Source organism: Pelophylax lessonae, assembly GCF_965119305.1.
Source record: "Pelophylax lessonae genome assembly, chromosome: 6".
In the NCBI taxonomy this organism is placed as follows: Eukaryota; Metazoa; Chordata; class Amphibia; order Anura; family Ranidae; genus Pelophylax; species Pelophylax lessonae.
The window spans coordinates 267,309,099-267,325,896 of record NC_138773.1 but is presented as its reverse complement, the minus strand read 5'-3'; the positions used below and the strand labels follow the sequence as shown (position 1 = coordinate 267,325,896).

The 16,798-nt window shown below is 41.4% G+C and overlaps 1 protein-coding gene across 4 annotated transcripts in view; it reads left to right on the top strand.

Annotated features, from left to right (window-relative positions):
* SLC4A10 (solute carrier family 4 member 10) overlaps positions 1–16,798 on the top strand; it is a 409,068-nt gene that overhangs the window by 108,116 nt on the left and 284,154 nt on the right. The window contains exon 1 of one of the 4 annotated variants that reach the window (XM_082261025.1): positions 11,493–12,040. The exons of the other annotated variants lie outside the window; for them this stretch is intronic. Coding sequence (XP_082117151.1) covers positions 11,996–12,040 — 45 coding nt within the window. The 5' untranslated portion in view covers positions 11,493–11,995. Of the gene's footprint in view, positions 1–11,492; positions 12,041–16,798 lie in introns of those variants that run through there. 4 annotated transcript variants of the gene reach the window in all.

Sequence of the window (16,798 nt, the reverse complement as noted above, 5' to 3'; positions counted from 1 at the left end):
CTTTATGCGCCTCTGCCTATCATTCTGAACATTATGCACAGGCAGAACTTCAGAAAATGAAATGGTGGATGCAAAATCTTGTACGTCATTTCCAAGTGTGATAAAAGATTTTTTCACCTCTGACACTTCATTGCAAGCCAGGTCATTTGTCCCTAGATGGACAAGAACATCCACGTCCCCTTCCTGCTTTGCTTGCTTAACAATATTAATAATACGTCTTCTATCTCGTCTAGCAGTAGCACCAGGGAGACATCTCACAAAACCATTTGGTGAGTCGTTGGATTTCCATAGTTTTGTTATAGTCAACCTTGCTGCTATTAATACATTTGCTACTACTGTTCTATACTTTAAGGAGTAAAGACCCAGATTTATTCCTAGAAGGACTATTGTGGGAGTAAGGGGAAGTAAACTACCAGTGAGGTTAGCAATAAATGTCGAAATTGATTTCCTTAAACTACTAAGATTTTTGCAGCTCTAAAAATACGATCAAGAGAACCAGTTTGTTGATTGCATCACCTGCAACTTGGGGAGAGTAAAGGGTATATTTTGGAAAGTTTATACAGTGTAAGGTACCATCTGTTTAATATCTTTCAGGCTTTAATCCAGTGTTCAATGCAGGATAATGCCTTAATACTCAGAATTATGGCCTTATTCCATTGTTTCCAAGAAATAGATAGGAAAAGATCCTTTTCTCATTTCAGCATATTATTGGTTTTACCAGATTTGGGGGATTCTAAGAGAAGTTTATACAATAGCAATATTCGTTCTTATCGCAAGTATATTTGTTCAGTAGGTACCTCCAGATTATTGATGGGATATTCATGCTCGGTTCTGGGTCAGATTCCTTCAATCATTCAAAAGATCTATGTTTATTAGCACCATAGAAGAGGCACTTCAAGTGGAATTCAACTCCTCTTTGTTTTTATTTAACAGGCCCAGAAGAGCGGTTAGCCATAATGTTCTAGTATACACACCATACAACAATACCATAAGTTTTTTTATATATATATATATATATATCTGGTGCCATACCAAATTATGGCAGACTTACTTGTCAAAAGATGCCCTCCAGAGCTGTACTATCAGCACATCTGTTGGTCACGGGCATTTCCATCTTCTCCTGGTCTTCTTTACGAGTTTCTTCTGTTTGACCTCTTCAATAGCTAGGCTGTAATGACGTCACTGACATGCATGTGCAGAGGAGGCACATCACCATGGCACAGATCAGGTGTCATGGATGGATGCTGAGCTGTGCATGCATGGCTCAGTTTACAAAAACACTGACAAGCAGGGAAAAGCCTTTATGACAGAAGAAACCAATACAGTCTTGTCTGCCATAATAATCCTATCTGTGTGGTTTTTTTTTTTTTTTTTCTTTTTAGCTCAATTCCATTTGGGGATGTTATTACAATGTAGAAATAAATAAAAAAGCGACTCCAGTAGCTGTGATAAACTGTTTTTAATCTAAAATCTTTAATCTCCCTGAAGAGGACACCCGTCCACGATTTGAGGTTAGAAGGGAGGTTTACTCCTCAATTGCAGAAAGGTTCTTTACTGTTAGAGCAGTTAAAATGTGGAACTCCCTCCCCCAAGAAGTTGTACTAACTGAGAGTGTGGAAAACTTCAAAAACCTTTTTGATATCTTCCCCAGGAAGCAGAATATACAGGGTTTTGGGAATTGTTAGAGGATAAAAATCACATACAGACATACAGGTTGAACTGGATGGACCTGTGTCTTTTTCCAGCTTTATAAATTATGTAACTAGGTAACATTGCAATGGTAAAGGGGAGCAGTATCTGTTCTCTTCTCTTCTCCTGAGGAAGCAAAGCCGTGAAACGCATCACGATTCTGCTCCATGTTGCACCAACTAAAGCATATATATATTGTATATACAGTAAGTAACTGTTGGGAAAAAATCCCCCATATGACAGTACATACAGTAGGTTTACTCAATGTGTTTGGGTGATTCACATAACAACATCCTTTTTTACTTTCTAATCCCTAATTCACCACTTTCTGTATATGTGTATATATATATATATATATATATATATATATATATATATATATATATACTTTAGTTGGTGCAACATGGAGCAGAATCTTGATGCGTTTCATGGCTTTGCTTCCTCAGGAGAAGAGAAGAGAACAGATACTGCTCCCCTTTACCATTGCAATGTTACCTAGTTACATCATTTATAAAGCTGGAAAAAGACACAGGTCCAATGAAATGTGGTAAAAGGTCGCAAAGTTCAAGGGGGCTGAATACTTTCGCAAGGCACTGTATGTATATATATATATATATATATATACAGAAAGTGGTGAATTAGGGATTAGAAAGTAAAAAAGGATGTAGTTATGTGAATCACCCAAACACAATGAGTAAACCTACTGTATGTACTGTCATATGGGGGATTTTTTTCCCAACAGTTACTTACAGTATATACAGTATATAATATATATATATATATATATATATATATATATATATATATATATATATGTAAAAAAAAAAAATTTGAATCTTATATTACACTGCATTTTTGTCTATAAGACAATGTACACAGTTGCTTAAAGCAGATATACACTGTATGTGAACGCCACAAAACAAAAAACACTACTTAATTCATTTTTTGTATTCAAAGCAAACTCCCCCCATCCATTCAGGTCTCCATGCTTTATTTTGCTGAGAAATTACTTTGAAAACACTCCCCTAGCATTTCTGTTTGTGGTCAGCTTGAGTAAGGTCAGATGATTCATGTAGCATTTACTTTCTGGAATCCATCTGCTCTTAGATCAGGCATGCAGGCAGGAGGGTGTGCTTTGCATGAGGGGAGGGGGGCTTTCTTAATTATGGGATGTTTAACATCATTTGCCTAGTCATAGAGTCAGGAAGTAACTGAAGAAATGAATAGAAAAGGTATAAACAAGTAAGTATAATGTACTATCCTATTTACTAATGCTAACAGCATAAGGATTAAAAATAGTCAATGTTAAATGAGAGAGTGAAGTTCAACTTAACCACTTCAACCTATTGGGACACACCTATACATCCTCGGGTTGAAGTGGTTATACCAGGATGATGTCTCACCTACAGGTATCATCCTGTATCAACATTTTCAGCCAGCAATGGGCTTTCATTTATGGCTGATTGATCACTTCTACAGGGTGCGGAAAAGCCCCCCCCCCCTGCCACCTTTACCGGGCACTCCTATGCGAACAGGAAGGTCAGTACTGCCACTGCTTGGATCCCCAATGCAATCAAAGGGGAGAAAGGTACATCCATACCCACCTCCCCTCCGTGATGTAAAAAAAACGTAAGGGATGAGGAGTTCATCACTTCTGGTTTTGGTTTAATTTTTACAAGCCAGTACCGGCTTATAAAGCATCTGATCAAACCGATCTCAGCGATCAAATGTTTTTAGGGGCAGATGAGAGATGTGGGGTCTACTAGACCCCACATCTCTCAATATAGAGGGCCTGCCATGCTTATTGCTATCACAAGGGATGTTGTTCATTGCTTGTGATAACAATAAAGTGTTTAAAAAAAATAAAGGGACTGTGTAAAAAAAAGTTTTGTTAAAATAAATAATGAATGAAAAATAAATTTAAAGTGGCCCCATCCCCCCTTGCCCACCCAAATGCCTAAGTAAGTCCCTCACACATATGCAACCAGTGATGGAACCACACATGTAAGGTATCACCGCAAGTGTCAGTGTGAGAAGAATAATATTAGCATCAGACCTCCCGGGCAACTCTAAACTGGTAAACCTGTAAAGGATTTCAAATGGTTGCCTGTGGAGATTTGTAGTTTGTCGCCGTTCCACGGATGTATTCAATTTGAAAGCGCGACATGTTTGATATAACATCATCTTTTATATTTTACCAAAAAATTGGGTAATATATTGTTTGTGTGCACTAAAATGCATTAAAGTGTATTTTTTTCCTAAAAATTAGCATTTTAAAAATGGCTGTGCAAATATCACGTGAAATAAAAAATTGCTACAAACACAATTTTATTCTCCAGTGCCCCTGTGGAGTTCTAAGTAATTTCCTAGCAGAAAAATGCTAATTTTTACATCCTAGATTATAAGCTTTAATGAGCAGGGCCCCCTGATTCCTCCTGTGTTTAATTGTATCGTAACTGTACAATATGCCCTCGTGTTGTAAAGTGCTGCTTAAACTGTTGGCGCTATATAAATCCTGTTTATTAATAATAATATTGTAAGAAATCTCAGAAATGGCCTTGGGGTAAGCTGGTTAAAGAAGAATTTAACTCCAAAAAGGAAAGTTAAAGTGATTGTAAAGGCAGAAGTTTTTTTTTATCTTAACACATGCTATGCATTAAGATAAAAAGCTTTCTGTGTGTAGAAGCCCCCCTCAGCCCCTCTAATACTTACCTGGACCCAATCTCGATCCATTGATGTTGCAGGAGTGTCTCGGCTGCCCGGGACTCCCCTCCTCATTGGTGAGACTGCAGTGCGGCGCCATTGTCAATCAATGTCAGTCAGCCAATGAGGAGAGAAAGGGGGTGGGCCGGGCGGCTGCTCCGTATCTGAATGGATACAGGGAGCTGTGGCTCAGCTCAGGTGCCCCCATGACAAGCTGCTTGCTGAGGGGGCACTCAGCAGGAGGGAGGGGCCAGGAGCACTGAAGAGTTACCTGAGAAAAGAAGGATCGGGGCTGCTCTGTGCAAAACTGCTGCAAAGAGCAGGTAAGTATAACATGTTTATTATTTTTAACTAAAAAAAGAAAACAGACTTTGTATCACTTTAATTCCATTTTAACTCCCCCTTTCCAAGCAGAACTGCAGGAAATTTTTACATTTGTTTTCTATCTATTTTGTTTTTCACCGCGCCCACACCACCTTTCTGGCCAGGGCCTAAATAATGTGTCCTGGAGCCTCCTGGTTTAGCACATTTCTCAAGAGGCTGCAGGATTGACACACAGAGTGGCGTGGTCCGGCGCATCATGGGAGCTAGATGCCTACATCTGGAAGAGGCAGCCAGCTGGGGAGCACCAAAAGAGTGGCATGGGACTCACTGTGTCACATCCACAGGTTGCAGTGGGACAAAGCTGCATTTACTGTGTAGGTGAGTATATGTTTTGAAAAGAACCCAGGAATACAGGTGAGCAGGGAGTTAAGTACCGCTTTAAAGATCCATCACTGCAGCTATGCGTTCAAAGCTGAAAAAAAAAAAAAAAAAATATATATATATATATACAGTGGGTACGAAAAGTATTCAGACCCCCTTAAATTTTTCACTCTTTGTTATATTGCAGCCATTTGCTAAAATCATTTAGGTTCATTCTTCTTCCTCATGAATGTACACATAGCACCCCATACTGACAGAAAAACACAGAATTGTTGACATTGTTGCAGATTTATTAAAAAAGAAAAACTGAAATATCACATGGTCCTAAGTATTCAGACCCTTTGCTGTGACACTCATATATTTAACTCAGGTGCTTTCCATTTCTTCTGATCATCCTTGAGATGGTTCTACACCTTCATTTGAGTCAAGCTGTGTTTGATTATACTGATTGGACTTGATTAGGAAAGCCACACACCTGTCTATATAAGACCTTCCAGATCACAATGCATGTCAGAGCAAATGAGAATCATGAGGTCAAAGGAATTGCCTGAAGAGCTCAGAGACAGAATTGTGGCAAGGCACAGATCTGGCCAAGGTTACAAAAAGATTTCTGCTGCACTTAAGGTTCCTAAGAGCACAGTGGCCTCCATAATCCTCAAATGGAAGACGTTTGGGACGACCAGAACCCTTCCTAGAGCTGGCCGTCCGGCCAAACTGAGCTATCGGGGGAGAAGAGCCTTGGTGAGAGAGGTAAAGAAGAACCCAAAGATCACTGTGGCTGAGCTCCAGAGATGCAGTCAGGAGATGGGAGAAAGTTGTATAAAGTCAACCATCACTGCAGCCCTCCACCAGTCGGGGCTTTATGGCAGAGTGGCCCGACGGAAGCCTCTCCTCAGTGTAAGACACATAAAAGCCCGCATGGAGTTTGCTAAAAAACACCTGAAGGACTCCAAGATGGTGGGAAATAAGATTCTCTGGTCTGATGAGACCAAAATAGAACTTTTTGGCCTTAATTCTAAGCGGTATGTGTGGAGAAAACCAGGCACTGCTCATCACCTGTCCAATACAGTCCCAACAGTGAAGCATGGTGGTGGCAGCATCATGCTGTGGGGGTGTTTTTCAGCTGCAGGGACAGGACGACTGGTTGCAATTGAGGGAAAGATGAATGCGGCCAAGTACAGGGATATCCTGGACAAAAACCTTCTCCAGAGTGCTCTGGACCTCAGACTGGGCCGAAGGTTTACCTTCCAACAAGACAATGACCCTAAGCACACAGCTAAAATAACGAAGGAGTGGCTTCACAACAACTCCGTGACTGTTCTTGAATGGCCCAGCCAGAGCCCTGACTTAAACCCAATTGAGCATCTCTGGAGAGACCTAAAAATGGCTGTCCACCAACGTTTACCATCCAACCTGACAGAACTGGAGAGGATCTGCAAGGAGGAATGGCAGAGGAACCCCCAAATCCAGGTGTGAAAGACTTGTTGCATCTTTCCCAAAAAGACTCCTGGCTGTATTAGATCAAAAGGGGGCTTCTACTAAATACTGAGCAAAGGGTCTGAATACTTAGGACCATGTGATATTTCAGTTTTTCTTTTTTAATAAATCTGCAACAATGTCAACAATTCTGTGTTTTTCTGTCAGTATGGGGTGCTATGTGTACATTCATGAGGAAGAAGAATGAACCTAAATGATTTTAGCAAATGGCTGCAATATAACAAAGAGTGAAAAATTTAAGGGGGTCTGAATACTTTTCGTACCCACTGTATATATATAAATTTCCCATTTGAGTGCAGCCATTTACTCACATATGCATGTATATACAAGTACATACGAGTGTGTATGCATAAATTGCAATGCTGGCAGCTAAAAGAGGAATTTTTTGTGTGTATATGGAATGGAACATTACTTGTATTTTTTGTCCAGGATCTTTCTGTATGCAATATCCTGTGTATATACAGGAGAAAATTATCCTCCCTGGCGGTCTGATTATGTCAGAATTTTTGCTCTAAACGCAGTACATTGTTTTGCATGGAAATCTGTTGTTTTATATTTTAGGCCTGTAATTCTTAGCAATAACTCACTTAAATCTATCCAAACAAGAGTCTAGTAATCATCCCGGGTATGATAGAGTTTGAAACACAAAATCATAAATTATAATATAATAAGAAAAAATGTAATTCAATAATATAATCAAACCAAAAACACTGAAATGTGTACAAACAAGGGATGCAATATTGCTAGTCTCTGTATTAATGATTTAGTAAACGTCTCGGGTATGAAAGATTTTGAAACATGGGACTGCACAAAGTCCGACGTCACAATCGGGACAATAGAATCTGGTTTCACTTCTTATTTTCCTTCCACTGTCATCTCTCTTCGAGCAACAAACCACGCACATCCTTGTAGGTGCTGACTTTTTCCCAGTTGGTGGGAGGTAGTCCATTAAGTTACGACCAGTCAGGTGTGCCGGGTTGACAACGCCAACAGCACGACGTCCAGATCTATTCCCAGCCATTGATGGTGTTTGGTGATTCAGAAAGATACGTCCGGCAACTTTCCAAATGAAGTCCGAATGAATCACAGGCTTGTCACTCTTTTTTTGAGCAGAATGTAGACATTCCACAAGCATTGCTCAAGAAGATGTCTGAAGATCTTCTTATAGTATTTCTTTTGCTGTTTCCTCATTGCTGAGTAGAATGTCATTGCTTGGTCGGCTCTGTCGACACCTCCCATGGTGTTGTTGTAGTCTATCACTACTTGTGGCTTCATGACTTCTTTCCCACCTTTCATGCGTACCATAACAGTGGAGGTATTATGAACTGTACTCATTAGGCACACATCTTTCTTGTCCCGCCATCGCAGTGCCATCATTTTGCCTTTCTGCCAGGCAACCTTTTCTCCTGTCTTGAGCTTCTTTTTGCCAAACATTGGCGGCATGTCGTGCCAGTTAGCCCTAAGGGCTCCATAGGCATTTGTTTTGTTTTGCAGTGGAACCTCATAAAGTTCAGGAGACGTATAAATGTTGTCAGTTGTTACACAATAGCCCTGATTTAGCAATGGCTCAATGAGTGAAAGAACGGAAGATGCTGCCACTCCATAATTGCTGTATTTTTGATCAAATTTTTTTCCTTTTCCAGTGTATATCAGTGAATTCCAAATGTAGCCAGTTGACGATTCGCATAGCATGTAGGATTTTACACTAAATCGTGCCCTCTTTGATGCAATGTATTGCATCCAGCTGAGCCTTCCCTTGTAGGCCATTAGACCTTCATCTATGCTGATGTCTCTTTCTGGCACATAGCACTGTTGGAAATTCTGTAGAATCATTTGATATACTTCCCAAATTTTCCTTAGTTTTGGTGTAGGTAGTAGTTTCATCAAATTCTTCATTGTTATTGCAGTGGAGATATTTCATTATGAGGGAGAATCTGTACTCTGACATGACCATGCCAAAGAATGGAGTGGCAAGTAATGTATTGGTTGTCCAATACCACTTCTGCAGGGGTTTCCTCACCACTTCCTGAAGAATTATTAGGCTCATACATTTCCAAATGTCATCTTTGGTCACTGGTTCCCACTTTCTGCATCTTGAAAACTTCTGATGCATAGCCAGTTGTTGCTCTTTATACAGGTTTGTCTCGGTAACTGTTTTTTCAATAACCTCATCGGTCAGAAATAATTGTAGTTATGCCAAGAGGTTGTCATGGTCAACGTCAACTTTCATACCAGGTGCTCCAGTAAATGAGAATCTTGCCTTATCCATACTGCATTTAAAAGAGTACCAAGTTCTCACGTCGCTGAGCTCAGTTGCAGAATCGTTGCTGATGTCACTTTCAGTACCTGATGACGAATTTTCCCACGAATCACTATCGCTCAGTTCTTCAAACAATTCCAAATTTATTGTCGTTGTTTTCCAGTTAATCTAAAAGCGCTTTTGAGCTAAAAGAACGCTTTTTGGATGCAATGGATGTTCTCAATTTTCCAGGCTCAAAGAACCTTAAAAGTGCAGGCAGGGCACTGGAAAAGACACTAGGTGAAAACTGTGGTAAAATGGCTTGATACAAAGTTGTAATCATAACAGATTACACTGTATCATGTCATTTGTTTCTATTTATTTTTTGAATTTCCCTCCGGTTCCACCCCCCTGTGTCACAGCACTCGCAGGGAAGGGAACCGGCAGACAGGTGCCGGCATCGGCCGGATCACACAGTGGGAAGACAGCTGGAGGATGGCTGGAGGACGGCAGGGGATCACAGTGGAAGGTAAGTTTGATTGTGGGGTAATCCCGAGTGTGGCTCGGGGTTACCGCTTTTGGCACTGTATATTAACCCCGAGCCCCACTCGGGAATACCGCCAGGGAGGTTAAAGTGTTTGTAACCATGAGGTGGCCTATGCTGCCAGCCCCTCTCTTGTATTCAGCTATAACACACTATGTAAGTGTATGTGGAAAACAAAGCTTCTAAATACCATTTTTGCAGATATCTTCTGGTCGGTCATGTGACTCCCAGCCGCTCTTCTAGTCCGATCCAGAGCTACAGCAGGAGTAGTTGAGATCTCGGCACGTGACGATTGTGCTGGCTACTCAGCTCCTCCCGCTGTAGCCCTTAGATGGGGGTGGAGAGCGGCCAGGAGTCACGTGACTGCCTAAAGCTATCTGCAAAAATTGTATTTAGAAGCTTTATTTTCCACATACATTTACATAGTATGTTATAGCTGAATACAAAAGAGGGTCTGGCAGTATTTTTTTTAAATGTTTAAATCAATACTAATAGTGGCAGGAGGGGAGGGGAGGGGCAGCTCACACACACACACAGAGGTGAAAGGCAGGGAGGGAAGGGGGGAGAGCTGATGACGGAGACACGTACCCTGACCATGATCCCTTAGCTCAGCAGCCATGATAAACATGGTCTGCTCTCAGGGGGGAGTCAGGACCAGGCAGGATCAAACAGGTTTAGTAGGAGATACAAAGAGGTAATTAAAAAAAAAAGGAAAGCACTATGCTATAGCTTGCACATTAAAGGGACAGGAGCATCATATATATTTTTTTTTTTTTTGGGGGGTAACAACCACTTTAAGGCACTGTAACCTGTAGCAACCATTCAGAAAAGCCAATGGTGCCGCTGCTGTGTCTCAGCCAATCAGGAGAGAGAGACAAACATTTTACTCTCTTGCTCTGTGTAATGGTTTTGCACTGAGCAGCCAGGATCCTCCTCTTTTCGGGTCCCTTGCCGGCGCTCCTAGCCCCTCCCTCCTGCCAAGTGCCCCCACAGCAAGCAGCTTGCTATGGGGACACCTGAGCCCAGTGTGTCCATTCAGACACGGAATCACGTCTCTGCCCCGCCTCCTATTTCCCCATTGACTTGCTGACTTTGATTGACAGCAGCGGGAGCCAAAGGCATGTGTCTCAGCCAATCAGGAGGGAGTGTCCCGGACAGCTGAGTCTCTCGTGCAACATTGGTAGATCGAGAAGGGGCTCAAGTGTTAGGGGGGCTGCTGCACATAGAAGATTTTTTATCCTAATGCATAGAATGCATTAAGATAAAAAACCTTTTGCCTACAACCAACCTTTTGTCTACAACCACTTTTGAGTATAGGCATATTTACATCATTTTATCGTATAAATACACAGTAGAGGCATAATGACATTCTATTTGATTGATTACGAAATAACAGCTTGTTATGTTTTAGTAATGACCGTCATTAGTGATAAAAAATCATTTTTTTAAAATGCTCCAGTATTCCAGGTATCATCCTGACAGCTTGGGTGTTTTTTTTCCAAAAGGCGCGGTAACCCATAGCAAACAGATTTCAGTTTACTGAAGAGGAATTTGGCCAGGGTTGACTCCATTAAACTTCGTGCACACGTGCTGTTTGGGGGCGCTTAAACTAGGCGGATGAGCTACATTTTTTCTGCTCACCTGAGCCAAGGCAAGCAGCCACTCAGGGCTGGACACATATTGTGGCCACTATACAGTGCTTCCCAGCTGTGTAAAAAAAATTAAACAGCATTTGGCAGGCATTACAGCTGCTGAATGCAACCAATTCAAGTCTGTGGGGTCACGCTGCAACCGCCCTGCACACGATTGCGACGCGGTAGCGTGGCATTTACAGGGTTAAATCATGCAGATCGCTCTTCAGAGGGCACTGTTAATGTGAATAAGCCCCTCTAAGCATTGCGCTTTGCATTCTAGAATAAGCCTTTATATATCTGTAGGCTGTCAGTGGAGTTCTTTCAGATCTAGTGACACATGCTGTTAGTCATTGTCAATTGAGAATGGAATGGGATGCAGAGAGGAGGAGGAGGGTCCATGTGACAGGAGCAAGCATCTGTCACACACACAGAGATTCACCATTCAGCTCGCCTGTGACAGAACACCACGTACAAAGACAGAGAGGGGGAGGGGGACCTATACTTTTTACTTTTACAATGATGATATGTTCTGAGTCAGTCTTTCCCTTCTCCCCCCACTGTAATAATCTATACATCCTAAGGGAAAGGGGTAACATTCCGTGTGCACATTTTCCAGTCAATCTGGACTTCCTTTGGGTGGCTACAGAGACAGAATGGAAATAAATCCATGGCAGCAAGATGGATTTTCCCGTGACAGTGATGAGCTTGAAAGATGCGACATGCTCTCTCGTTGGCCGGAGCTGAATAGCTTTGGGCACTAAGCTGAGCTTGTTCAGATAGCATTAGTGTGATAACAGCGTAGATATGGGGGGCTGCACAGCAGAGAGCTGCTAGAGCAAAATCGCACAACAACTACATTTTTATTTAATTATTTTTTTTTTTTTCATTTATGATTTCATATAGCAATGGGGAAATAAATGGGTCTTGGATTCTGGACGGAGATAATAAATAGAATTTGTGGTGGCTTCTGTGAGTGGTGGAGTCATGCTGTCTGCAAGCAGTGAGCTATTCCAGGCACTCTGTCACCAGGTAAGGCCTAACGGTTCCTCTCAGCTTATTATTATTATTATTATTATTTTTTTTTTGTCGTATACTTGCTTTGTGGCCTTTGGTTATAGTTTGACCACCCTTACCCCGAGCAGATAAGGCTTACCACCTTGGGGAAAGCTGTGATCTTTGACTTCTGAGGGTGTAGGGAAATACTTGCATTGCTTTTGACCTTGAAGGTCAAAGGCTGGAAGGGTATTCTTGTAGTTATTTAAGAGGTGGGGGTTAAAGGAAAGCAGATTATGTTAACATTTGAAGTTAGCAGACTTGAATATGTTAGGAAATGGTGGAACGTTCTCTCCCTGTGCAACTAGTTGGAGGGAATGCTGGGAGGTTTAGTTGCTTTTCAGATGGAGCCTATGGTGCGCAAAACCACTGAATCTTCTACATTCTCCTTAACCAAAGAGCCAAATGCTATTACAGTATGCCAGACATACTTGCTTTGTGGCCTTTGGTTATGGTTTGACCACCCTTACCCCGAGCAGATAAGGCTTACCACCTTGGGGAAAGCTGTGATCTTTGACTTTTGAGGGTGTAGGGAAATACTTGCATTGCTTTTGACCTTGAAGGTCAAAGGCTGGAAGGGTATTCTTGTTCTTGCAGTTATTTAAGAGGTGGGGGTTAAAGTAAAGCAGATTATGTTAACATTTGAAGTTAGCAGACTGGAATATGTTAGGAAATGGTGGAACGTTCTCTCCCTGTGCAACTAGTTGGAGGGAATGCTGGGAGGTTTAGTTGCTTTTCAGATGGAGCCTATGGTGCACAAAACCGCTGAATCTTCTACATTCTCCTTAACTAGAGAGCCAAATGCTTTTACAGTATGCCAGACATGCTGGGACATACAGTTATTTCTCAACTGGAGCACCACAAATTGGCATGGCATGTTCAGACTTCTAGTTCCTGCAGAGTATACGGAGCATGGTGACACTTAAAGGTCTTCCTTATCTGAAGGGACAGGAGCCACCAGAGCATATTGGAGCTTGAAGTTCTCCCATTGATGGATGACAAGCTTCTGGCAGGATGTCATGGAACTTGCATTTCTTCCCCAGCTAGAGAGGTTATAAGCACTGGTTCTAAGGACTCCAGCTAGAGCCAGAGCCAGAGCCACTAAACCATGTTGGGGTTTGTTGTTCATAGGCAGCTAAAAGGTCCAAAATGTTTAAACAGTAAGAATGTAAAACGAAATTCATGCAGCTCTTGTGTAGGAGATCAACTATCATGAGGTCACAATTCAGGAACAGAAATTAGGTCATGGAAACAGCACCCAGCCATGATCGAAGAGTGTCTTTGAAGCAGTTATATTCTCATGTGTCATATGTATGGAAATGAAAGCAAAAGGTCAGTCACATAAAGAGCTGAAAATTCAACATGACTACAACATTTGCAGCTTGGAAAAATATTACATTTCTCATTTACATGTGACTGAAGTGGCTAGTCACTAAGGAAAATATGAATGACGTATTTAGTTATAACAGAATGTATTAAACCTTAAATTGGTTAACCTTATGAAAATAAAGAACCAAATGTGCTAAACATTACATACATGTCTATGCTCATGACAAGCAAGAATATATATTTTTTGAACTGCCTAGATGCAAAATACAGCAATGCCTTCTTATAACTAAAAATATTCACTTATTCTTCACTTAAAAAAAAGAAAAAGAAATGTTTATTCTGCACCATAACTGGTTTATTGAACAAATACAGCCAACATTTTGAGGGCCCACATACTCCTGTGCTTTGTGACAACGCAAGCTAAAACGTGCATTACCACAACACAGCAATGCACCTGCTCTATGTTCATTGTGAAAGGCACCCCGACACATTGTACAGCCGAGCACAAAGCTCACCACAACCCATACATTAAACTGTGTGTTGTGTTTAACTGCATTGTTATAAAAGGATCATGCGTGTTTTTTTAATCTGTTGTGGTACATTATGCATGTGCACGCTTAAGTGTGAACATGAGTAGAGTGTGTAGTGCTAGTTAGCTCTCATCAGTGCAAGATGTAAAAAACAGGGAATCAGTGGAATGGGGCTTGGAGAGCTGTGTTAACCATTTAACCATTTAGAACACGGTGTCCAAACTTTCTAAACCACATATGTCAAACACAAGGCCCATGGGCCGAAGGCGGCCTTGTCATGCGGCCCTCATTGGTATTAGTTGGAAGAATAGTGCCCCATCATTGGTATTAGTTGGAGAAATTGTGTCCCTTCATTGGCATTAGTTGGAGGAATAGTGCCCTATCATTCTTATTAGATAGAGGAATAGTGCTCCATCTCTGGCATTATTGGGAGAGATAGTGCCCTATCATTGGTGTCAGTGGCAGGATATATGCCCTATTGTTTCCCAAGCTTTATACATACCAAAGAGCACTGTGCAAGCGATGATACTGAAATGGAAGGAGTATCAGATCACTGCAAATCTACTAAGACCTGGCCGTCCCTCTAAACTTTCAGCTCATACAAGGAGAAGACTGATCAGAGATGCAGCCAAGAGGCCCATGATCACTCTGGATGAAGAGATCTACAGCTGAAGTGGGAGACTCTGTCCATAGGACAACAATCAGTCGTATACTGCACAAATCTGGTCTTTATGGAAGAGTGGCAAGAAGAAAGCCATTTCTTAACCACTTAAGCCCCGGAAGATTTTACCCCCTTCCTGACCAGGGGGTATTTTGCGATTCGGCCCTGCGTGACTTTAACGGACAATTGCGCAGTCATGCGACGCTGTACCTAAACGGATTTGACGTCCTTTTTTCCCCACAAACAGAGCTTTCTTTTGGTGGTATTTGATCACCTGTGCGATTTTTTGATCATGCGCTATAAACATGAATTCCTTGTATTAAGGGCAAAGAACAGTAGGGCAGGCAAAGAAACACTTAACTAAAGTTATCACTAAGCAAGGTAATACAGTACAGTATCACTTTGAGACACACCCACCCGTTCTGCAGGAATGAAGATGTAAATGATAGCTCTTGGGCCAAGATATTTTCCCCAAGTGAGCAAAAGAAGATAACGAAAACGCAAGGCAACGTCACTTGTAGGCCTTCAGGAAGAAGAGCTATCACCCACAACTAAAACTATGTATTGGGTTTTTCTGCCGGCCTAGTTGGGGCTCTTAGTTGGTGTGCAGTAAAGGGCGCAGTCCCTTTAAGATGTTACAGAAACAGATTGATCCCTTTTAGTGGTAAAGCAATTTGCAGAGTTCTGCTTAATTTGCAGAACTGGTAGGAAAGAATGTTGATATGTAGGCAAGAGTCTCTCTGGTGGTTAAATTGCTGGTAACGGTCACTTTAAGAAAAGAGAAGGGGGAAAAGAAGATTGTAAGATGTATGTCTCGTTAAATGGAGAAGTTGAACTTGAGCAGCTATTTTCTTCCTTAGGTGGCTTAAACTTGGGCTAAAGTAAATGCAAGTTCTGCCTAGCAGGGTATAGTGGGGTTAACTCAGTCAGATAACCTGCAGGTAGCATTGGTAGAATCAGTTAGCCTCCCTGGCGTCTGATTATATCAGTATTTTTGAATGTCAAAGTGGTACATTGTTTTGCATGGAAATTTGTTGTTTTATATTGTAGGCCTGTAATTCTTAGGAATAACTCATTTAAATCTATCCAAACAAGAGTTTAGTACACATCCTGGGTATAATAAAATCTGTCAAAATCATAAATTATAATATAATAATAATAATGCATTTAATTCAATAATGTAATCAAACCAAAAACACTGAAATTTTTCCAAACAAGGGATGCGATATTACTAGTAACTGTAATACTAGACACTGCATATTGGTTTAGTAAACATCCCAGGTATGAAACATTTTGAAACATGGGACTGCACAAAGCCCGACGTCACAATCAGGACAATTGAACCTGGTTTTCTTTCTGATTTTCTTTCCACTGTCATCTCGTGTCGAGCAACAAACTACGCACATCCTTGTAGGTGTCTACTTTATCTCGGTTGGTGGGATGTAGTCCATGAAGTAAGGACCAGTCAGGCATTCCGGGTTGGCAACGCCAACAGCATGCCCTGCAGCTCTATTTACAGCCATTGATGGTGTTTGGTGGTCCACAAAGATACTTTTGCCAACTTTCCAAATGAAGTCACAATCAATCCCAGGCTTGTCACTCTTTTTATGAGCAGAGTGTAGGCATTCTACAAGCATTGCTCAAGAAGATGTCTGAAGATCTTCTTATAGTACTTCTTTTGCTGTTTCCTCTTTGCTGGGTAGAATGTAATTGCTTTGTTGGCTCTGTCGACACTTCCCATGGTGTTAATGTTGTCTATCACTACATGTATCTTCATGATTTCTTTTCCACCTTTCATGCGTATCATAACAGTGGAGGTATTATGAACTGTACTCATTAGGCACACATCTTTCTTGTCATGCCATCGCAGTGCCATCATTTTGCCAGGCAACCAGTCTTCAGCTTCTTATTGTCAAACATTGGTGGCATGTCGCACTGGCTAGCCCCAACGGTTCCATAGTTCAGGAGACGTATAAAAGTTGTCGGTTGTTTCGCAGTAGCCCTGATTTAGAAATAGCTCAATGAGTGAAAGAACAGAAGATGTTACCATTCCATAGTTGCTGTATTTTGGACAGAATTTTGTTCCTTTTCTAGTGTATTTGATTGAATTCCAAATGTAGCCAGTTGACGATTCGCATAGCATGTAGGATTTTATGCCAAATCGTGCTCTCTTTGATGAAATGTATTGTACCCAGCTGAGCCTTCCCTTGTAGG